The 25,618-nt window shown below is 42.9% G+C and overlaps 1 protein-coding gene across 1 annotated transcript in view; it reads right to left on the bottom strand.

Annotated features, from left to right (window-relative positions):
• Nucleotides 1–221: 221 nt before the first annotated feature.
• Nucleotides 222–25,618, bottom strand: part of LOC124594615 (trypsin-1-like) — a 64,234-nt gene continuing 38,837 nt past the window's right edge. Inside the window, exons 6-9 of the mRNA XM_047132986.1 lie at nucleotides 22,650–22,741; nucleotides 18,560–18,672; nucleotides 10,481–10,611; nucleotides 222–365 (exon numbers count right to left, since the gene is read on the bottom strand). Of these exons, the coding sequence (XP_046988942.1) occupies nucleotides 222–365; nucleotides 10,481–10,611; nucleotides 18,560–18,672; nucleotides 22,650–22,741 (480 nt within the window). The remainder of the gene's footprint in view (nucleotides 366–10,480; nucleotides 10,612–18,559; nucleotides 18,673–22,649; nucleotides 22,742–25,618) is intronic.

Here is a 25,618-nt window from a genome sequence, read left to right as displayed (position 1 = left end):
CGCTACAGAAAAAATACGTTAACTGTACAGTTAAAGATACAAATGAAGAAGTGTTAAAAAGACTAGCTGGGGAGAGAAGGCTGTAGGAGGCGCTTTCAAGAATAAGGAACAAGTCAGTGGAAAAATTGCTACGGTACCAAGAAAAAGTAAAGGATAGTGAAAGATGCAAGTAAGAATGCGGTAGTCTAAAGACTGGTGATTAAAATGGATAATATACACTTCTAAATGTGTTCATTAACAAAGTCGAGGAAGGCCGATACCCTGGTGTATACACTTGGGGACCTCTCTGTGGCACAGGGCATGATGGTCCATGAAGCCATGCCAACCACCATGCCGTCCTGAGTAACTGGACTACCAGAGTCACCCTGAAAAAATAAATAAATAAAAATAAAAAAAATTGCAGGAATCTCAGAGCCCAGTAATAACAACTTATTATAACATAAGGGTCAATCGAAAAGTTCCCGTTCGATGGTCGTACAATATCGATATGCCAATCAGGGAAAATCACCATGAGGATTGAGGCAATCGTCCCACCAACGCACGAGGTTGAGCATATCGTTACGGTGAAACACCGTGCGCTGCTGCGTGAAAAAAACCACGACTGCCTGCTGTATATCCGCGAGCTACAGGAATCTTCGATGATTAAAGGCCTTTTTAAAGGAGCAAAGACATTATAATCACATGGGGAAATATCAGGATTGGCTTCTCCCAGTTAGATGTGTCAATCAGTAAGGAACTTTGCGCACCATTCCAAGACAGCGGTCTTATACAGACACGCTGCACAAAACAGCGGTCTTATACAGATACCCCTGCACGATACACGTTCTTCATTCGTTGATGGCTATCTACCGATGTTTGGCTTTCGGCAACTAAGACAAGAATAAGAGCAAGTTGGCCTTTTTGAACGCATTTGGTAATAACGTCGCCGTAGTTCACGTATCCGCATTTGTTGCACACACGTTAGAAGTGTATGAATGCCACACTAATCCACTGCATACTTGTCGGTGCTTATATAGGCTCACTAGAGTCGCACTACAAAAGATATATCCGGCAGCAATACCCTTAAACGGAAACTTTTGGTCGTCCCTTATGCAGATCAAACCCTGAAGAAAAAGCAACTACTTCTATAAACGTAAAGCAATTTTTCTTGCTTTCTTTTTTTGTGATAACGGAACATCATACTACAACAGTTGTTTTACTTTGATATGTATGTATGGTTCTTTTTATCTCGCTGTTATCAAACATGAAACACTGAATTGTGGCAACTCTGGGTAAATCTGTATTTAGAAAACTGCAAATTATTACGAAAATAAATCAAAGCAATTTCTTACGCATTGAAAAAAGTAGTTTTAATTATTTAGTCAACTGGCAACCCTTCCATGGAACACTTCTTACTAGTTATTATACCTTCATACAAAGAAATATATGTAAGCAGAAAATGTTAAATATGAGGAAACAGAGTAGCCGTGATAGAGTACCTGAGCAGATATTTCGTATTTCAGTAGATTCCATTTTCGGTTACATCAGTTCTCGCTTTGCTTATTGTTCTGCCGTCTTGCCTAGTATTGTTTCGTAGAAAGCACGATTCTTTCGTATCTTGAACTTCTTCTTTCAACTTCTCTGTTGGTTAACGAGTTATTAGGGCAATTTTGGGTAATCTTTTTGTCATGGATATTGTACGGCCCAACAGAAACAAGCGGCCGTTTGGGGAGCCAAGCTGAAAAGGGCACCGCGCCTACTGATCATCATCAATTTCTTCCAAATTTATGGTGTACGCACGACTTGACCAGAAATGAAGGTGGCAGAAGTACGAGCTCCGGATGGCAAAGCGTCTAGAAAAAGTAACATGTCTGTCCCAGGTGGGGCGGTACAAGAGCCATGTCTTAATATACTATCAAGATAGCGGTTGGCGCAATGAAGTGTAGGACGGTAATATACGGTCGTGCAAACATTTTTGCATTTTCAATTTCGACTTTACTTACACTGTAAGCAAACCGAAAGAGTTCTTAATATTTTATATTTATCAATATTTACAAAAAGGACACGATAAGGAAAAGCAGCGGATCATTTTGGACCGAGGATTCGAAAAACTGTGGATGAGTATGTGGCAAAATATGGGAATGTCGTCATTATTTCATCAAAATCTAGGGAAAGTACAGTAGCGTTATGCAAAATTTTTTTGACTGATGTGCAGTCCTACGTCCAGGAAAACAATTTTCTTGTGTTAATAATTTTTAAAGATGAAGAAGGATCGCCATCCTGCAGTGTTAAAGTGCCATCCCTCACCAGCACCCCATCCTAAAAAAAAAAAAGAGAAGCGCTTCGCTGGTGTAAACCTGCGATAACTGTTTTTCTGTTTTTATCGTCAGGGAAAGCGTTTGGTCAAAATGCTTAAAAACTGCTTTTATCTCATAAATAGAGAAAAATAAAGCACTTCCCGAGAAGTCTGCAAGAAAATACATTCCAATGCACATCACCAGCACTCCTCGCCATCTTGACTAAATGGCGCACTACGCCTAATTTTATGACGAGTGTGAGATGAGAGAAAAGCCTTTATGAATGTAAACCAAGTCTATTTTTCCATAGAAACTTTAAAACAATCACGAAACTGCAAAAAAGGCGAGGATTTAGAACATATGCAAATGCCAAGAATAGTATTTGTTCCCCTCTTTTTATGACGAACATCACTGCAACACGTGTAAATCAACAACTGTAATTTAATAAAAGTATCTAATTTTATTTACACCTTACACTCACCTTTCGGAAATTTGTTTATTTCGGTCTGTCGCAAGAGCAAGTAACGTGAAAATTGGAAATGAAATAATACTCCGCACACTAGTTCGAATGCGCGTCCCGTGAATTACCATTACGTATACTGTCCGTTCCACCAGCTGCTGCCTGAAAACTACGCTGACATGAATAGCTCTTGCCTCACCCGACGCGTACCAAAATGCTATTTCTCCTAAACGCCTGGCCATCTGGTGCTCCCACTCTTACCACTTTCATTTCCGCCCGACCCGCGGATATATCTCAAATTTGGTTTAAATCGGTGGAAGACGAGTAGGCACTGTCCTCTCGAGAGAGCAGGTCCAGAGGCGCCCAGGAGCAAAATTTTTATACTCTGCGTATCACGATTGGTAGCGAAAACCGACACAGGAGGAAGTATACGGTAATAGAAGCGAGAGAATTAAAGTACACGTGGATCGGAAAATGAGTTATTTGCGAGATAACTGCGAAATTGTGGTTACTAGCCACCACTGACTTCAATATCGAACTTTGTTCTAGTTACAATAAACGTATTTGACATAGAAACTTTTAGATTAAGTCCCCATTTAACTGGACTCAAATTTCACCGAAGATTTACGTTAACAAGACGTAAATTATTCCTTCGGCACGTAGCATGTAACACCTTACTGTACACGTTTCGTTCTGACACGTATAGACTATGCCATGCTAGTCTCCGATGCGAATTACGAACTCCTTCAAACACTCTCGAATCATTTCGTAAATCTTGACATCACAGCAAAATTCGCTGCCCAGTTCTTCAGCCGTATCAACACAATGCAGTACTCTCCTATTTTGTGATGGCTATGTACACTACTGGCCATTAAAAATGCTGCGCCACGCAGATGACGTGCTACAGACGCGAAATTTAACCGACACGAAGAAGATGCTGTGATATGCAAATGATTAGCTTTTCAGAGCATTCACACAAGGTTGGCGCCAGTGGCGACACCTACAGCGTGCTGACATGAGGAAAGTTTCCAACCGATTTCTCATACACAAACAGCAGTTGACCGGCGTTGCCTGGTGAAACGTTGTGATGCCTCGTGTAAGGAGGAGAAATGTGTACCATCACGTTTCGGACTCTGATAAATGTCGGATTGTAGCCTATCGCGATTGCGGCTTATCATATCGCGACATTGCTGCTCGCGTTGGTCGAGATCCACTGATTGTTAACAGAATATGGAATCGGTGGGTTCAGGAGGGTAATCTACATCTACATCTACATGACTACTCTGCAATTCACATTTAAGTGCTTGGCAGAGGGTTCGTCGAACCACACTCATACTATCTCTCTACCACTCCACACCCGAACAGCGCGTGGGAAAAACGAACACCTAAACCTTTCTGTTCGAGCTCTGATTTCTCTTATTTTATTTTGATGATCATTCCTACTTATGTAGGTTGGGCTCAACAAAATATTTTCGCATTCGGAAGAGAAAGTTGGCGACTGAAATTCTGTAAATAGATCTCGCCGCGACGAAAATCGTCTTTGCTGTAATGACTTCCATCCCAATTCGCGTATCATATCTGCCACACTCTCTCCCCTACTACGTGACAATAGAAAACGAGCTGCCCTTTTTTGCACCCTTTCGATGTCCTCCGTCAATCCCACCTGGTAAGGATCCCACACCGCGCAGCAATATTCTAACAGAGGACGAACAAGTGTAGTGCAAGCTGTCTCTTTAGTGGACTTGTTTCATCTTCTAAGTGACCTGCCAATGAAACGCAACCTTTGGCTCGCCTTCCCCACAATACTATCTATGTAGTCTTTCCAACTGAAGTTGTTCGTAATTTTAACACCCAGGTACTTAGCTGAACTGACAGCCTTGAGAATTGTACTAGAGTAATCGAATTCCAACGGATTTCTTTTGGAACTCATGTGGATCACATCACACTTTTCGTTATTTAGCGTCAACTGCCACCTGCCACACCATACAGCAATCTTTTCTAAATCGCTTTGCAACGGATACTGGTCTTCGGATGACCTTACTAGACGGTAAATTACAGCATCATCTGCGAACAACCTAAGAGAACTGCTCAGATTGTCACCCAGGTTATTTATATAGATCAGGAACAGCAGAGGTCCCAGGACGCTTCCCTGGGGAACATCTGATATCACTTCAGTTTTACTCGATGATTTTCCGCCTATTACTACGAACTGCGACCTTCCTGACAGGAAATCACGAATCCAGTCGCACAACTGAGACGATACCCCATAGGCCCGCAGCTTAATTAGAAGTCGCTTGTGAGGAACGGTGTCAAAAGCTTTCCGGAAATCTAGAAATACGGAATCAACTTGAGATCCCCTGTCGATAGCGGCCATAGCGGTAATACGGAACGCCGTGCTGGATCCCAACGGCCTCGTATCACTAGCAGTCAAGTTTACAGGCATTTTATCCGCATGGCTGTAACGGATCGTGCAGCCACGTCTCGTTCCCTGAGTCAACAGAGGGAGCCGTTTGCAAAGCAACAACCATGTACATGAACAGTTGGACGACGTTTGCAGCAGCATGGACTATCAGCTCGGGGACCATGGCTGCGTTTACCCTTGACGATGAATCACAGACAGGAGGGCCTGCGATAGTTTTCTCAACGTCGAACCTGGGTGCACGAATGGCAAAACGTCATTTTTTCGAATGAATCCAGGTTCTGTTTACAGCATCATGACGATCGCATCCGTGTTTGGCGACATCGCGGTGAACGCACATTGGAAGCGTGTATTCGTCATCGCTATACTGGCGTATCACCCGGCGTGACTGTATGGGGAGCCATTGGTTACACATCTCGGTCACCTCTTGTTCGCATTGACGGCTCTTTGAACAGTGGACGTTACATTTCATATGTGTTACCACCCGTGGCGCTACCCTTCATTCGATTCCTGCGAAACCCTACTTTCAGCAGGATAATGCACGACCTCATGTTGCAGGTCCTGTACGGGCCTTTCAAGATACAGAAAATGTTCGACTGCTGCCCTGGCCAGCACATTCTCCAGATCTCTCACCAATTGAAATCGTCTTGTCGATGGTGGCCGAACAACTGGCTCGTCACAATACGCCAGTCAGTACTCTTGATGAACTGTGGTATCGTGTTGAAGCTGTATGGGCAGCTGTGTACCTGTACACGCCATGCAAGCTCTGTTTGACTCAATGCCCAGGCGTATCAAGGCCGTTATTACGGCCAGAGGTGGTTGTTCTGGGTACTGATTTCTCAGGATTTATGCACCCAAATTGCGTGCAAATGTCAGTTCTAGTATAAAATATTTGTCCAATGAATACCAGTTTATCATCTGCATTTCTTCTTGGTGTAGCAAATTTAATGGCCAGTAGTGTACAAAACCATCCAGAAGGTAGAGATGACGTGACATTGGAGGTCAATGTACGGCCTGTGCTGGATCACATTTGACTGTGCAAAAAAATTTCTCGGTTCACTTTCCCCGTCAAATCTAAGCTTTCGATGATATCGACCACTGTCGTTATCTTTTTTCTCTCTTTTTTTTGGCCCCATTTTTAAATCAAAGGGTCATCGTCGATGACGATCCAGACTTCATGGTGGAAGGAAATTAGGAGTTCGGGTTCACATTACTATGAATAAACGTTTGGGGTCAACTTCTTAGGGTCATAAGTTACCGTCAGTACCACCAGTTGGTGGAATGGCATAGGATGTCGCAGTACCAAGGAACGTGGTACCTTATACCGTCGCCATGGAGCGGTATAGTCCTTCCAAGGGTTGTTATGTGGTATACTGATGATGATGTTGTGTGGTTTGTGGAGTGCTCAACTGTGCGGTCATCAGCGCCCGTACAAAGTTCCAATTATTTCACAGTCCAATTTTTTTCACAGTCACATCTAGTCACTGTCACGGATGATGATGAAACGATGAGGACAACACAAACACCCAGTCTTTGGACAAAGAAAATCACCAACCCGGCCGGTAATCGTACCCGGGGGGCCCGTGATTCATAGGTAGCAACGCTAGCCACTAGACCACAAGCTGCGGGTAAGTGGTACACCGAGTTACACAAAGTGTCTACTTTACTGTGCAAGGTCGTCGTCCGTCTACGAACTGCTTCTAGTACTGAATCCTTATGGAAGGCACCGTGCAAGTTAACGACGCGAGTATAGAGGTTGGCACGAAGTATCCATCTGACTACCATATTCTGTGAAACATGTAGGCAGCCAATTTGTGTTGTACTAGCAAGACCCCAAAACCGAGCTGCCACACAGTGTCTTAGAGAACACGGAGGTCTTAAATAACCGAAGCTTTGCTGTGGTACTGAGGTCAGCACCCTTGAAAACAAGGAGGAGTTTCTTGGCCGTACCAAAAGCTTTGTTCCGGAGAAGGTCAACACGTTAATGGAGAAAGAAGTGTTTGTCCAAAATGACCCGCAGAAAAGTGACCAATGTCCCTTCAGGGGATATCCTGTCCATGAAGTCTTTAGCTGTTGGGCATCGAGGGGCGTTCCTTGTTTAAATAGATGTCTGTCGTCTTGACAGGATTTAGTTGCACTTTATTGGTCTGACACCAAGCGGTTGTGGCGCCTAGTTCACACTGAAGGCGTCGAATGTTGCCGTGAATACGTCTGCCACTGGTGAGAAAAACCGCGTCATTCGGCAAACTGCGCAGTTTGTACCCCTGTGACATTTGGCATGTCACTGACATAGATATTAAACAGTAGTGTGGATAAAACGAATCCTTGAGGCAACCCCACATACGGCAGTTGGGTAATAGACCATTCGCCCTCTACAGTAACAATTGTCTTTCTATCTGTCAAGAAACTAGTTGTAAGTTTCACATAACAATTGGGTATCGACGTCAGTTCACCCAGTTTCCGATTTAACTGTTCCCGCCATACTTTATCAAAGGCCCTTTCAATATCTAAGAAGACCGCTGCAGTAGTACTAGGCACATTGAAATTTCTGGCAACATAGTTGCAGCTCCGTGGATAGTTTAGGTTGGGAGCCATACTGTTTTGCTCTAATTGTACCGTCTGCCACAAGTAGTTCCAAAATGCAGGCCTGGATGACTCTCTCGAAGGTTTTGCCCAAATCACGAAAAAGATTAATGGGTCGGTAATTTGCTGCCAGGGTAACGTCCTCCTGGTATAGGGAATAGAAACTACCTTGGCGATCTTCCACAAAGAGGGGAAATACGTTGTCAAGAGACAGCCACTATAAATGGTTCTCGAGAGCACCAATAACTTACATGCCAAGCTCTTCAGGTGTAATTTGCTGATCTTGTCAGATCCAGGTCCCATTTAACTTCCTGAGTAAAGTTCTAATTTCGCTAGGTGTTAGACGGGGACGGAAACGGTTCAGGAGTAGTTACGATCCGATCGACGAGTTGTACGGTGGCATACTCATGGTCTCTCTGGGCTCTGTTCAGAGAAGCATCATTTGTCGCTCAAACGCCATCGCGAATGCTTCCTCTTTTGCGAGAAGGTCTTCTGTTGTTCCGTGAGGAGTCTGAAACGGTCGTCTGGGCATGGTGTGGGCCTCAAGTTTTTCACTAATGGCCATTCTTCTCTGGTTTGCAAGAGTGAGAAGGACGTCATATCCTCCCACGTTTCCATTTGCCATTCAAGTAATTGCCGTTGAAGCTGCCTTTCCATACGATGCTGTCATTGGCGGTAAACTGGATTGCGAGACCGTTGACACAACTTCCGGTACCGGTTCTTCCGTAGCTGTAGTTCTTCTGGTAAGGGAGGCAACGGATCGTGGATCTGGAAGTCCTCAAGAACCGTTATAGCCGACAGTTTATGTGCCCTCCGGAGCTTCCGCGTTAAGTAATTGACGGCATAATCGATTTGTGCCAGGATCTCAACCTCCAGTGTAGACTCGATTTTATTATTTAAGTACCTCTTGAACTTGGACCAGTTACTTTCCTGGTGAACTTGCTGATTCGGTAGGTGACCTGTCAGTGGTAACGACGCCAGAACAGGATCATGGTTCGACGATAAGTCGTAGATAGTAGCAAGAGGGATGTCAATCCCAGTCCTTGGATGGTAATAATGTTAAGGACATTTGGACGTTGTTGGCCGGTAGAGGAAGTTTGAGCAGGCTCAAGAGGTCCCCAGATCTCCAGGTCAAAGTCCTGTTCCAGACTGTGCAGCACCAGTCCCCTAGGGTTGTTGGTACATGAATTCCAGGTAGGATACTTCGCATTCCAGTCGCCTCCAGTAAACGTCTTGCCGTTGGTGCTAAGATATGATGTAAATCTTGTGCTATTAGCTGTGCTGCAGGGCGAAGATATGCCGCCACAAAAGTGACCTCTTCGAAATCTGCTGCAGGGCGACGATATGCCGCCACAAAAGTGACCTCTCCGAAATCTGTCCAGAGTGAAACCACAGTCGCTCCAGCTCCTGTGGGTTGGGTAGGTTGACATGCCGCTGAGTAATACTACGCCGAAGGTAAACTGCTGTGTCACCACGTCGCGCATGTCTGTCAGTGCGGTAACCGACAGTATTTCGAAGCTTGAAAGTTTCATTTGGCCATAGGTGACTCTCTACCGGGAGGACTATGTCGATCTTGTGACAGGCAATGAAATCTTGCAGTTCATGTTTCTTATTGCGAACTCCAGAAGCATTCCATAGGCAGATGCGAAGATATGTTGTCGGTGCAGCCGTGATGTTAATCTGACCCCTTTAGTTGAGCCAGTGTCTTTAGCTGTCAACACCCTTCTTCCAGCAGTGGTGAGCTTATGTAGAAAGTTCTGGCTGCTAAGAAATCTGAGAATGTTTGTCACTTCGGTGAGCACAGCATCCGCGTCTTTGTCCCGAGGTGTCCTCAGTTTGAACAACCAACGTATATCTTGCAATGCCTAAGCAAACGTTCGTCCCTTTCGTGTTGCAGTTGCAGTCCACAGTGGTTCTGTCGGGTGGAGGGGGAGGGGGAGAGAGGGAGTGGGGGAGGGGCGGAGGGGGGGAGGGGCGTAGGTGGGCCGTCTTTTGGAACAGCCGAGCGGTCTAAGGCGTTGCAGTCATGGACTGTGCGGCTGGTCCCGCCGGAGATTGGAGTCCTTCCTCGGGCATTGGTGTGTGTGTTTGTCATTACGATAATTTAGGTTAAGTAGTGCGTAAGCTTAGGGGCTGATGACCTTAGCAGTTAAGTCCCATAAGATTTCACACACATTTGAACATTTTTTTCTTTTGGAACAGCCGCGCCAGCCGTGTCAGTCATTACATGTTTCATACCGTCTTGAACAGTTGCACGTTCCCGCTGTGGTTGTGCAGAACGTGAGGCTGATGTGTGGAACTTCTTGAGAGCTTTCTGAAACTCACTACAGCCCTTTCAGGATGATGCATACGACCCTGGCAACTCGCGCTTTTAGGAGGTGAGCCTGGGGGTAGTGTACGTTCAGTACTGGGGTGCATGGCGCCACATTTAACACATCGTGTCGGTAGCCAACAATAATTAGATGCGTGTGTACAACGTTGACAAAGTTTACATTGGGAAGGTTCGTTGCGGGAGCGGTAATCCTCCATGCGCACTTTCATCGACAGCACATAGCGAACTCCATAGATGGAACCAGATTTACCTCCCTTTTGTAGTGTCACAGTTTACACCAGCAGTGGGTGAAGCTTTCCCTTCCCCTTAACCATGAACTGGTCTACATCCTTTATGGTAAAGACATGATCTTGTAGGGCTTTGTGCACTTCCTCTGCCGTAGCCGAAGGTGGAAAATCTTTCACCACTACCTTCACATCCCTGCCGGTGATATCCTTGAACGTGTGAAATGGTAATTGTTGATTCTTGCGAAATTCGAACACCTTCTGGTAATCCTCGAGGGTGCCAATGTAGAATTTTACACCATCTCCCACGTACGCAGCTCGTAAACCACCAGATATCTGTTTCCTAAAGTTGCGGCACAGCTTAACATCGTTGGCACAGTTCTAAACGACTATGTGTGACATCTTGGGAGCCTTTGGGACGGACGGAGGTGGGGTGGCAGGTCGGCGGTCGTAGGCTCTTGCACCGACGCTCCAACGAGGGCGTCATATCAGTTTGTAGTGACAAGGGTCGGTCGCGCAGCTCGTTATAGTGCCTGAACAGCGCTGCGGTGAAAGATCTCTCAGCGCTGTACTGATTGAAACCCCTTCTAAGCCACGCTGTCAACAGTAGGTTGGCATTCCATAGATTCATCATCCAGATATGTTGTCCTGTGAGGACCTGATTCTGTCGCTTCGCGGTTTAAGCCACACGACGATAATTCCCCAGAATCATTGTCTGTATCCTCCGGAAGCAGTTGTTTCATACGACGTATTTCTTCTAAAGCTTCTTTGCGATGACGTCGGTGGTATTCGTACTTCTCCTCCGGTATTTAGCTCTTATGTGTGGTACACAGGTAGCCTTCAGGCTTTGTTTCGCGGTGTGATGCTGTAGTTGTGGTACAGTCTCACCCATTGTAGTGTCCGACGCGATGTCCGTGACGGGATCCATGTCATCATCAGACAGGGAACCGAAAGCAGCCAGAAATCGCTTTCACACGTCCGCCGACGCGTCCGTGAAAAACACAATTGCAGAAATACTTCCACGAACTCGCGAAAAACACGATAACTGACTAACGGCTTGCGATTCGGTAATTACAGTTCGATACAATCGAAAACTGCCTCTCTGATAGCCGTTAGATAGCAAGGTTCCTTTTTTATAACCCCAGAACAGCATTTGATTGGCCGGATTACGTACAGAGGTGGCGCGTTCTGCGTCCATATATTTTGCTTCCGCTCTATATCTAGCGTCGTTTGCAGCTCCATCCATCGCATCAGGCGGTGAATTGTGGGAAGTATACCTCCGATTTTTTCTCTTTTCAAGTGCACGCTTTCATGCATTGCTAAGAGCATTGTGTCTATTGAAGTTGTATTCACAAGGTCTAATTTTAGAAGCTTCGCCGGCCACGGTGGTCTAGCGGTTCTAGGCGCTCAGTCCGGAACCGCGCAGCTGCTACGGTCGCAGGTTCGAATCCTGCCTCGGGCATGGATGTGTGTGATGCCCTTAGGTTAGTTACGTTTAAGTAGTTCTAAGTCCTAGGACCCTGATGACCTCAGAAGTTAATTCCCATAGTGCTCAGAGCCATTTGAACCAAAACAAATTATGTACGCTGAAGAGCGGCGTACTAATCTGCCGCCAGCCTGCTCCCTTCGGGGGAGAATCGAAACTCAATTAGGGGAAGAAAAAAAACTCTGCACGACGATCGATCGGCAATCGTCCGTATACACTGGCTCACGTAACTCTTGCCACACTCGCAAGGGATTGTATTATATTTAATGCGCGGCAACATTTCTTTCATTTTTCTGGGCGGCAGGAAGACTGGTCTGAATCCTTGCCTGTTTAAGACTGTCCGTATCTCGCTAGTTGTTGCACCGCGCTGTGTGTTGGTCCCCTTGGCTTCTTTGAATGGAGTGGCGTCCTGGTTTCGTCATCAGGCTGATCTAAAGTTATGGATAGAATACCCATACCTTCTGAACATCGTCTTCAGACGCTTGATCTCGGAACCTAGGTGGTCCATGTCCGAAATAGTTCTGGCTCTGTGTACTAGCGTGTTCAGCATAGCTCTCTTCCGAGCTGGATGGTGAAAGCTACATCCTTTGAGACACAGACCTGCATGTATCGGTTTTTCTGTACACAGAGTGTCCGAGTCGTCCATCTGATCTCCGTTCGACCAACACATCTATGAAGGTAACTTCCTAACCTCCATCACCACTGTACACCATTCAAATTAACAACTTACTGCCACAGCGCCCCACTGCCAGATTAAAAGCTTATTGTCAACATATCTCAAGAAGCAAGCTGTCCGAAAGGGAAGACTGTTCAACGCTCGTTCTTCAACACCTCCCATGAAAAAGTTTGCTACGGCTCGTGACAGTGGTGAGCGAAGTGTCTCATGTCACCAGAAAAAAAGCTGTGCTTGTCTTCAATTCCCCAATGTTGCTCAAGGTAAGGTAACACTGGGTGAAATTTGAGCTCAGTTACCAAGGTCGTAGCCAGGATTTTGTCAAAGGGAGGGTCCGATTTGTTTTAAATTTCTATATGATGTACAACACATGTTTTCTTTTTTACAGTGTGTCCCACAATTCATATTACATACTAACAAAGTTCTAGAGAAGAGAAGACTTAATAGATCAGTTTCATGTAGAAACCCATGTCGAGAAACGTCATCCAACGACGCTACACAGTGTCAAAGTTATAGGCATCAACGCCTGTAAATGTATGTATCGAGACGGAGTGATCCCGTGATTATGTTACAGAGTGATGGAGAAGGATAAATGTATAAATTTGAGGTAAGGGTCCCCGTATCCGAAACGAGCGAGTCGAAAGTTATAACGGAAAACCGCTATGATGCCTCTGATCGTGTAATACATGTACTGGTACTGCTGTTAACAATGCAGCCTTTCGCTCCCTGTTTTATATCCCTGCCACTTTTACAATTTGAAAGAGAGTGTTCCAGTCTACACTGTCAAAAGCTTCCTCTAATTCTACGAATGCTATAAACGTAGGTTTGCCTTTCCTGGACCTGACTTCTGTCAGAAGTCGTAGGGTCAGTATTGCCTCGTGTCTTGCTACATATCTCCGGAATCCAAACTGATCTTCCTCGAGGACTGCTTCTACCAGTTTTTCCATTCTTGTGTAAAGGAGCTGTGTTAGTATTTTGCATCCGTGACTTGTTTCGACTTAAGTCTTTCAATGCTTTGTCAGATTATTCCTCTACGTCCTCTTCCATTTCCATAACATTGCCCTCAAGTACATCTTCCTTGTATAGACTCTCTATAAACTCCTTCCACCTTTCTGTTTTTCCTTCTTTGCTTGGACTGGATAACCATCTGAGCTCTTGATATTTATACAGATGATTCGCTTTTCTCCAAAGCTCTCTTTAGTTTTCCTCGAGGTAGTGTCTATTTTACCCTAGCGATATACACTTCTGCACCATTACATTTGTCCTCTAGCCATTCCTGCTTAGTCATTGTGCACCTGCTGTCGATCTAATTTTTTCGACGTTTGTAGTCTCTTTCGCATGCTTTATTTATTGCATTTTTATATTTTCTCCTTTCATCAATCAATTTCAATATCTCTTGTACTACCCAAGGATTTCTACAATGCCTTGTCATTTTATCTATTGTGTCCTCTGCTGCCTTCACTATTTCATCTCTTAAAGCTATCCATTCGTCTTTTACTGTATTCCTTTCCCCTGCTCTTGTCAGTCGTTCCCTAATATGCCCTGTGAATCCCTCTACAACCTCTGATTCTCTCAGTTTATATAGGTGTCATCTCCTTAATAACTGAAGAAAATGTCTCTGAAAAAAAAAGTTTTGGCATATGCTAGCGAGATACAATAGCGTGGACGAATGGAAAAACAAGGCTACGACTTCCTTTTTTTTACCCTCACCTTCTACAAGTAAAGAAAAAGTCTTGTAATGATAATATTTCTCCGATTAGAGAAACTGAGAGCTTAGATGCTGACCTTACAGCTGTAGACGTTTCTTCATTGTTGAACCATTACTGATCTATGTAAAACCATATTTCGTAAACTTGTTGCTAAACTTACCATCTTGTTCTTTAAAAAAAATTACGGGTTTGTATGCACGTACAACCTAATTTTTTATTGGAGTCCCTTTTTATTACAACCAGGAAATTTACATTTAATTAAGTAAGTAAACCAAGTACTAGTACTAGTATGACGTATGCAATGGAGTCTCTAGTATCTAGGTCGAAATCATCGAGCCATACATATTGTAAGGCCTTCACAAAAAAGCAGACATGTGAAGGCAAGCGGGCACATGCCTCGAGACCCCTAAGTACCATTTACAAATCTCTGTTACGTCACGAGAAGTGCGGATTACCTTCTGTAAACATTTATCTTAAAATGGCTTACGAAGAGCACCAGGGAAGGCAACTAATTTGGAGACGGTGGGAAGCGCCAGAAAAATTTTCTTGGATATGCCACGATTCTGTGACATTTAACGGTATTTTGGACTACAGGGAGGGTAAACACACACTTGCCTATTATTCTTCAGTGCTTCTTCGACATACATGACATTTAGCAGAGATAGTGGCAACCCTATAAATGAAATGCATTCACAGTTTCGAATATGGACGAACAGCCATCAACAGTATAATAAAATGACGTCTATGTACATTTGTGTGGGACCAAGACACGAACCCGGATTTCCCGTTTATCGCAAACGGTCGCCTGACCAGTAGGCTATCCGAGCACGACTCATCGTCAGGCTCAAACTTCCACATGTCATCAACCATGTGTCTACCAATTGTACTCGTACATTCATTGTGTATAGTGCAGCACAGGCGAGACATTTTACTGCAAAGGTCGCTTGTCCCGTGTGTGCGTATAAATATGGTTTTGCAGTACATGCAGTGCATTGCTTCACATTCTGAAAGACAATGGCATTGAAATATCATAGAAAACAACTATGTCCTACTCCAGCATCTCACTTTTCTCTCTTTTCTTCGTGCGTACATCGGCTCCCTCATAGATAAAATACCGTACTTACGTAGCAGACACCGGTTCCTCCTGTGACTGGGCCTGTGCAAATCATAGTGTCAGTCAGCTGGTTTTCCGTTATTAAGCTGTCGATCAGCTGCGAGCAAGTCGCTTGATCGATGATGACGACGTCTACAGTCTGCAGGATATCCGGTTCGCCTTCGTCTTCTGTCTCTCCCCAGCCAAGCGCAACAGCGGATGATCCATCTGAGGAAGACAGTTTTTGTTCAGTACTTAAGTCATTCAGGTGCAGATGGTCCACATATTTTTATCTGAAATGCAGCTTGATCTTAGGTGGGAGGTCTTTTTGAATGCAGATCTGATTGTGGTGTTTTTGAATTGCTATCTTTAGAGGCCAAAAACTGAAGCTAAAATAAATTTTTACGGTATTTCTACTCGTATTGCTTAACAGGAATAGACCGTTATCTGTAGCACGGGCAATAGAAGTATGATAATAGCGGTAATAGTTTCTTTTCTGGATTAAATTAGTGTATTATATCCATTACTCTACGGTAAGTGGAATATCTTATTTTACTTATTGATATGTTCGTTATCAGAAAACATCTTTAATCTCAGTGCAACAAGAATTCTTGCAGATGGCACTGGAACTATTTTGACATGTGCCACAGATCTTGGGAAAAAATACCGGGAAAGATAAAGTGCAAGGGTTTATAATGCTGAGATGGAAAAAGTTCATTATAGGAAGACAATACTGTATCAAATATCTACAAACACTGCCATTAGAAAATCACGAAACTACTGGACCAAATGAGCTACTGAATTTCGATGTACTCTTGTGCGAAGTATGGTTTCTTCAGTTAACAATTAAATGTTGGCAGAAATATGACATTCTTTCCGTGAGGGAAATATCTGAGAACAATTTATGTGTTAAACAGGGCAACAGACAAAAATTTATTCGGTAACTGAGCAGAACTGAATTATGTAACCTAACGAATAACACTGGATATCCTCCTTGACAATGCTTAGTACTATATACCAACGTATTTATTCCAGTATTTATCCCTTTTCTTTCATTGTTTGACACGTATATGCTGAAAGTATTGAATAGTTTACCGCTCCCTCATCATATTCCATACGTCATTTTGATATATTATCCTTACTCCTCCTTCTCTCTCTTTCGAAGCATTAATCTCGACTCGGGGAGGGGGGGGGGGAGGGGGGGTCTGCTGCTATGATTAACCGGATTTGGAGTGTTAATTTGAAGGTGTGGCCGGATGTCCTTCCCGTCGCCAGTATTCTCCTTACTCCTACAATGTCTAAACCCTGTTACATAAACTCCGGAGCTCCGCAGCTTTTAAAACAGTTTATGTAACAGGGTTTAGACGTTTAGGAGTAAGGATAATATATCAAAATGAAGTATGGAATATGATGAGGGAGCGGTAAATTATTCAATATTTTCAGTACATACGCGTAAAACAATGGAAGAAAGGGATAAATCCTGGAATAAATACGTTGGTATATAGTATTAAGCATTCTTTTCTACCATAATGATATTACCCTTATACAAAGAGTGAGAAAAACAGAAAATACCTTTGTGTAGAAATTGGAACAGATTTCGGAAGACAACACTTCTGCTTATTAGGAAATGACAAAAATGTGAACAAGAACAGTGATAGAGAAATAAAGGAACAACGTTCCTAATTCGTATGTGAGATCATCAGCAGAATACTGAATAACAGGAAGATGAAATATATGAGAGCAAAAATTTATAAAATAACGATGGTACCGATTCTGAAATAAGGCGTTATGCGTACTGCTCCTCACAAGCGCATAGTATACAACCAGACGAATTTAGATTTCTAAAATAAGTCAGCGGATACTCTAGGTTGGATAAGTATTCATGAGGCTAAAATAGATTTAAATATTGTATAAACTGGGACAATGATAGAAGGAAACTGGAATATATGGCAATACTATATGAAAAGACTGGAAGAGAAAAGACTTCATAAGTGAACAAAAGCCCTAGAGGACGAAGAAAGATGCAAGACCTAGCCTTTACTGTGACTATCGTAGTATTTGCAGACAGTGAAGCAGCCTCATAAATGAGTTGGATGGTGACTGATATGTGAAGTAACGAGTGCGGCACTTGCTACGGAACGTGAAATAAAATATCATAACTCAGAACAATAACTTGGAGTATTGGAGTATTGGACATAACAGAAGTGTATCGATGTTCATGGAAGCTCTACATCATAAGCAAAATGCTTCAACATTACAGATAATGAGGTTAAAGGCGGTCGTAGAAGCAGTGTAAACTAAAAGCACTCCCACTGGTGATATAAGAGAAAAATCACGAGAAACAGAAGTGAAGATGCAGGGTACGGAAATTGGAAACCGTTGAAGAAAACCGTATCCAGAGGTCGTAAATGGGAAACAAGTGAATGAACAAATACCGGTGAGAGTATGATGGAGCCTCAGAGAGCAGCAAATTACCCATTTTTTTCAGAGTAAGATAAAAAAAGGTAAAGATAACTTTCGCAAATTGAATGGTTACGGCCAATTATTATTTTTTTTATGGAGAGGGGCATTTCGGACACTATATTCGTTATAGATATCTTGGAAAATGGCGGAACTACGTGTAGGAGCTACACTGCCTAACAAAGAAAAATCGGGCACCCAGAATATGTGGTCGGATGTTAATGTATCTTCGTACACGAACAAATCATCAGCGGGTATGTAAACGATTGGAGTTGCAATACTGTATGACGGGTGAAACCGCCGCCAGAGTGCTTTAACACTGTTCGTGTTCAGTTTTGTTACTAGTCCTGGCAGGGCACACAAGGGGCGTAAACAGGATCAGAACTAGAATGAAATTTTCACTCTACAGCGGAGTGTGCGCTGATATGAAACTTCCTGGCAGATTAAAACTGTGTGCCGGACCGAGACTCAAACTCAGGAGCTTTGCCTTTCGCGGGCAAGTGCTCTGAGCTACCCAAGCACGACTCACGCCCCGTCCTCACGGCTTTAATTCCGCCAATACCGCGTCTCCTACCTTCCAAACTTCACAGAAGCTCTCCTGCGAACCAAATTTAAGATACGCTATGGAAGAATACTTTAAAGGTGCTCAAACTGCTACAGTGGCATAAATTGCAGGTTTGGATGACAATACCCAGGTGTCTCAGTGTTTCGGTCTCGCAGTATATTTATAGTTTATAGTCCTTTAATAGCTGTATAGATAAAAAAAAAACTGTTTAACATTCGGTTCCGAGGTATAACGCAGAACGGCAGGTGAATTGTTTGAAAACATGTCGGCGACGCTTACCTGTGGGAACAACTCCGGCGCTGGGCAGGTTAATGGGTTGGACAAAAGAGTTGAACGTGAAGGCGGTCATCAGTTTGAAGATAGCGATGTCGTTAGGGCTCACGTCAGTACCACTGTAAAGAACGCTTGTTACAGAGCTACCCGCACATATTGGCACAAGAAAGCAGAATATTTATATTAGGATGCAGAACAATAAATTTAAAGTAAACAAATATGCATAAAATGTCAACTAAATACTCGCAGAAATTTAGATATTGACAACGATGGCTCTGAGCAGTATGGGACTCAACATCTTAGGTCATAAGTCCCCTAGAACTTAGAACTACTTAAACCTAACTAACCTAAGGACTTCACACACACCCATGCCCGAGGCAGGATTCGAACCTGCGACCGTAGCAGTCCCGCGGTTCCGGACTGCAGCGCCAGAACCGCTAGACCACCGCGGTCGGCTATTGACAACGATCTCGCGACCGTCGGAACTGGAAAATAACTACAGTGACTAAAATTAATGTACTTCCTCTATCTAGTATCTACTCAGTCTTGTTTATTTATTTCCAACTTTCCTCTTCAGTTATCATCCTGGCTTACAAAATCTGATCAGTTTATTTTCTGGAAATTGAGATTATACGACAGTATTAAGGTAAACACCGCTTGGTTCCTTCACGTTTAAACTAAGAGACAGTTCTTGTGATAAAATCGTTTGTGCTGCCAGTACAGAAATTCGATGCGAGACATCATAGTCACGTGTGAAACATTATCCCAAACGAAACTTTAAAACTAATTCATGTACCATGTGAAAATGTAAGTTAGCGCAGTTCAGGCAGGTGAAGAGTCACAGTGTGTGACAAGCTGATACACAGCATATTAGTTGTAATCGGAAATAAACGCATTCTTGCTCGCCTAACATGGAGATATGGGCAGAATTTCGGTGTAGCCATTATGTCGAGGAAGGTTGAGAGCAGTAGATATGTTGAACAGCAAGTAAATGGAAACACCAGACTAAAGATATTGCAAACGTTTGTTTCACCAAAAAGTACTGATGGTTATGTACTCGTTCGCATTCATGCAACGGTAATTTTCCAGTATGATTGTAAGCAAGAGCTCTGCAATTTCTGGATTCTAGCCCCCAGTTCTTGGTAAGTCTACCACTATTCCCGCTTCCTGAAGGTCTCGATGATCATACAACCTGAGTTATTCTGTTGTCATCTGTAGTCTCATCTGTCTATACCATTCAAGTTGTTTTCCCTTCAATCCACTGAATCAATATTGAATCTATGTTTGCTGTCAGTTTGATGTCTTCATTTATTACCCTATCTATTACTGTGATTTTGAAAGCATTCTTCACTACATCATTTCGGCTGCATACAACTTTAATTCCATTTCCTTTGTCAGTGGCTACGCATGTGTCCTTCACGAGAGGGTGCTTTCGACAACACTCCTATACGGTGACATCTTGGGTTGTCGGGTGTTCTGCCGGATATCAGCGTCGTACTTGCACGATATTTCGCTCACGTAGCTCGTAACCTTCATCAGGTGCGACCTGAGACTGCTCCTCGAGTGGACCTGGTCCAGTATTTATGCCTATGGCCTTCCCCCTCCACCAACGGCTGCAGGCGCTTCCTCTGTGGTCCGCGGAAATAAACGCATTCTTGCTCGCCTAACATGGAGATATGGGCAGAATTTCGGTGTAGCCATTATGTCGAGGAAGGTTGAGAGCAGTAGATATGTTGAACAGCAAGTAAATGGAAACACCAGACTAAAGATATATCCGCGGACCACAGAGGAAGCGCCTGCAGCCGTTGGTGGAGGGGGAAGGCCATAGGCATAAATACTGGACCAGGTCCACTCGAGGAGCAGTCTCAGGTCGCTCCTGATGAAGGTTACGAGCTACGTGAGCGAAATATCGTGCAAGTACGACGCTGATATCCGGCAGAACACCCGACAACCCAAGATGTCATTAGATCGCCGGGAAAGCCTGAAGAGTTACATCAACTCCTATACGGTCGTTATTGTATCTTTGACGATACACTCGTTCCAAAATACTGCACGTAGCTGGTTAGTTATGACGTTAAATATCGTTTTTGAATGTGTACGTCTTAGACATTCCTTTTATTGTCTATCAGTGTGTTGTCTAAATTTTTAATAATTTCGTTCTTCATTTTTAAATCACTCCTTTCCGCTTCTATGAACATAATATTACATGTTTCCAGCATTTACCTTTATATATCTATTCTCGTAAATCTCAAATCTATAACATTTATGTATTTATATCAATGCACGTAATTCCCAAATACGTAAGTTACGTTGCTTGCTTCTCGACTGTTATCATTCGGTCATCCATAAAGAGTAGGCTGTAATTTCATCCATCGGAAACGAAATTTTTCGAAACCCTAAAACTTTGTTATTTGTGATTTAAACAATAAAATACCGTTCCGGGCACTGCTGTGGAAGGAAAGCATAATAATACACACACAGACATTACGTCCAATATTATTGTAATCTTCTAGAGAATTTGAAATCGGAATAATTTTTAAACCACATATGTTCACAAGTTATTTCGAGCGCTCCACGCCCTCACGGAGTCCGTTCAGATTTCTACAGTGACCCCAATCCAGATGGGAACACGAGGGTTTATTAAGCGCGTTTGGACATTCTTATTGCTAGAATTGTTTTATGGACTCTTCGGATGGTTGCACTCAATTTATAAATCCGTTGGGCACTGGTTGATGGTCATATGATGGCTGACGTTTTCGATTAATCTGTTTGTTCGGTTCTTTTGAGCTAAGGAACGATCTTCTGGTATGTGGAGCAGCAATGCCCGATTGCGAATACTGGTGACCCATTCTAGTTGGTTTCGAGCTGTCAGTTATTTTCCTTCATGTATCATAAAGACCGTGTTAATTTCCTTGGTGTGCTTAGACGTCTCCCAAATAGGGAATCCATAACCGGTGACCGAAAATACATGCTGAGTGCTGTGCAGCGTAGCACGTTTTCGTTGGTCCCCTTAAGGCCACTTTGCAGATATTTTTGATTAGTACGCTATTCCGTCTTTGGATTTTGTTTTTGTTTTTCTCAATATGTTTCCTACTTGCCAAATTTCTGTCGAAGTTGGTACCCAGGGTGCCACTCAAGACGATATTTAGATCCTTTCTTGCCTCCGGGTTGTTAATGTTCTGAATTTTTGCCAGGATTCGGTATTAGTTGTTTTACCCTGTAGTAGTATGTGAGTGTCACGACGTCACCATTTAGGCCATTTTCAATTTCATCACGAGATTTTGCTTAACATGAAATCGCCGCATTATCTACATAAATAAAAGATGCTGACTTTCTCCCAAATTGATTGATCATTCGTGTGCTTATGAAAGTTCAGCAATCTGCGACACACTGCCTTGCAGAAAACTGTTTTTCTGGCTTCGTTAACTGCTTGTAATGTGTTAAGATTCGACAAAGGATCTACTATTTAATATACGTACTAACAAAGGACATTCGTCATCGTATTCCCTTCAGATTTAGTGCAAAAATGGCCCAGTGGTCGGTCAAAAATTAAACATAGCTCAAACTTGAATACACGAAGAAGGTGTACTGAACTGTGAAAAAAGAAGCAAAAGAGAAGCAGTGAACGACGTAAGCTCAAGGTGTGCTTCTTCTTGTTTGAATACTTGTTCTGTGTTCAGTTTTTGACGACTGGGCCATCTTACCACCATATCTGAAGGAGGTGCGATGGAGAGCATCGCTTGCAAGATGTTTCTACGGATCATGAACACCCGATTTAATTTTGAAATAAGAATTCTCAGGTTTACAGTATCGTCTGCTACACATGTTCGATGTACTTAATCCGGGCACTTCGTTCTTGATCTTCCATTCTTATTGTTTGTTCTTCTATACAAATAAAAATAAACACGATAGATGGGAGGACTTGAACTAATCTCTATAGGAAAATATCAGGCTTAATACATGTAAGTGAAGATGATGTTGATAATATTTCAGTGATTTGAAAATTGAGTCAAACATAGCACTTCAATGTGGAAGAGTACTTTACTCACTGGAGTCGGTATGAAGTCTGTTGAATTACCGCGTGGCTTGTACTTACCCTGGGTGGTCTGGTTGCTTGATCATCTGCGAAATCCTCACCTCCTGCTCAGTGCCTTTGTCGGTGCTCTGGTCCAGTTCTCCAGCCACTGCCTGAAACAATAACGCGTACCTCTCGTTCTTTTCCACAGTATATGGGAGACAATTTAGCATCGTTAATTTCTACTCTATAATGTTTGACCTGGGAAAGAAGTGAAAGAGATGAAATTTAAGGGATGGGGTGAGGGAAGGAAGAAATGTTGGAGTTTAAAGGTCCGTTGACGACGAAATCATTAGAGAAAGAGCACAGGATCTTAAAGAAAGCGTCCCGACACTACTCTGACTTGAATCGCAGTCTTCCCGCAAGCGAGGAGTTAAGGGACCAGATAACCCTGCTAAGATTCACAGAAATCACAGATCTTCTGGCTGAAAGTAAGAACTTTTTTGAGCAGGACAGGATAACAACCATAGGTTTTGACTTACACAAAAAATGGTGGGAAATGCTAAAGAGCAGTAGAAAGGAATATATCAATTTGATCTAAATCACAATTCGAGAATAGGGAGTAAAACAAAGAGTAGTTTTCTATAAAGTAGAAATGGTGGATAGACGAGAATGTCGGTACAAGGGAGAACTCAGATGAGGGTGTCGTCGGCGAGAGGAGCTTTCTCCAGAAACTGAGGATCACTGGTGGTAAATCTTAATAGTAATCGAGGAATTTTTTAAACAATTATTATATCCAGAACAAAACAATGCGTCTATACGAACCGTATATATTAGGAAGATAAGGAGAAAAAAGAGTTAAGTGCCTAGAATTTCCTTCACATAGTGTATTACAGCTATGTTTTGAATGTTAAAACCTTTTTTCACACTAACGCTTTGCATATGACATGCCATTTCTCCTTTAACGATTGCCCAATTTCGGTCCAACAGACCATTTCAAGGGGGTGAAAATGTTTTTGGGACTTTGTGGTAAGGTTCTGTGGGACCAAACTGCTGAGGTCAGCAGTCCCTAGCCTCGAGTGAGGACTAGAACCTCCGACGGGGGGAGTCGCGCAAACTGTGACAAGGTCCCTAAGACAGTACGGCTACTCCGCGCGGCAAGTGGGGTGGAGTATATGACCGAGCATGAACATAAATATAGTTTAAAATACTATGTCCGTTAAACTAACAGGATAAGCGTATGCAGGCAAACCACTGTAACTAAAGTTGCAAATAATGATAATTATATCGCATCCCTGCTCGTACATCCATACCAACGTGAACTGGAAATGTGCTTAGTAACCTGTATTTAATACAAGTTCTTTGCTGTGTTTGAGTTCCTCGTAACATATCTACACATACCGTTAAGAGATCTAATAGTCTGTCTGCCATCCTCACTCACGTATTTGTTGACTCTTACGTGGTCGTGCGGTAGCGTTCTCGCTTCCCACGCCCGGGTTCCCGGGTTCGATTCCCGGCGGCGTCAGGGATTTTCTCTGCCTCGTGATGGCTGGGTGTTGTGTGCTGTCCTTAGGTTAGTTAGGTTTAAGTAGTTCTAAGTTCTAGGGGACTGATGACCATAGATGTTAATACCCATAGTGCTCAGAGCCATTTGAACCATTTTTTTGTTGATTCTTAAAAATGGAATAGTGAGGTGAATATGGCAAGCTGTGTTGTACAAACATATTTATTCATATAAGATAAGACCCTTGATGGAAAAGTTGTCGTTTACTCTCCACTGAACGAAGAAAGTAAATTGGAAGGAACAATCGGAAACAAAGTATTGGAAATAACGGATAACGAGTAAATGCTATCTTTTATGGGAGATAACCAAATATAGTTATGGAAACATAAGGAGGAGCAGTGGGGGAAATGAAGGGCTTTAGGAGCTTCACAACAAACTTTACTGTGTTTCGAGAAGATGAAACAATTTCTTATGTGAGACAAATTTCATGGATGCACCGTTTCCCTACTAGGGAATTTTTTGACGTTAGTTTTGTCCAGAGACGGTGATCAAATTGCCGTGTGATAAATATTGTTTTAGAGATATTGCTGATCTGATATAGATTTATTTTTGTGCTAAGAGACGAAGAGTTTGCAGTACGAAACCGCGATATATACTTCGGAAGAGCTGGTTGCCCGTTTGGCTGAAGTTGCAGGCATTACGCGTGAGACACGTGGTTGTTTAGAGCGAGTTAGGCGATCATTAGCACGCAGATGCCAGTTGTGCATTAATGAAAGCGGACGTCATTTTTATTAACATCTTTAAAATTATACTGACCACACTGAGGTTTGAAGACCGTCTCTAAACATCACTGGAGTATAAACCTTCATGAACTCCTATGGCCAACAAGGTAGGTTTATGATATTTTTGTCACGTGTAAAGAGTATTTCTTTTTATCGCCATTAATAATCTTAAGATTTTTTATTCGTAATTCTTTTACGCCCTGTATTTAACTGTCAGACGTAACTATAAATGTGCTGCCTGAAAATAATTGTTGTGGATATAAACAAATTGTCTGAAGAAAGAGTATGTGAAATAACTGTTGTAAGGTGTGGTGTGTGTGACAGAAATTGTTCTGTGTAAGTTAAGGTGACATATCTGTATGTCTGTATTCTTCTACTGACGAATTGGAACTGAGACATGAACTTCAAATAGAGTCGATGCCGGTACGCGGATTTAATACGACAAGAAGACGCAAACTTACAATTATGTCCTCCTGATATTGTACGATGACGTGTTGAAAAGTAATACCTCCGAATTTTTAGGTGAAACATCTGAAGTTTGCATGAGTAAAACACACATTATTAAAATTCTACATCTTTCTTCATGTCTACATATTTATTTCACGTTAAAAAAAATTCAGTCTTGCAGCCGATCGTCCTTTAATAGTGTAAGAAGACTGTTTAGGTTTTTATGTTGGTAACGCCACGTAGCGCCCTATATGAAAATCACTGACTGTGCTGTGTGCAGTCTGGTGCTGGTTAGCATTATTGGAATATTCGCTGTT

The sequence above is a fragment of the Schistocerca americana genome, chromosome 2 (assembly GCF_021461395.2).
Source record: "Schistocerca americana isolate TAMUIC-IGC-003095 chromosome 2, iqSchAmer2.1, whole genome shotgun sequence".
Classification (NCBI taxonomy): domain Eukaryota; kingdom Metazoa; phylum Arthropoda; class Insecta; order Orthoptera; family Acrididae; genus Schistocerca; species Schistocerca americana.
This window is presented reverse-complemented; position numbering and strand designations above follow the sequence as displayed.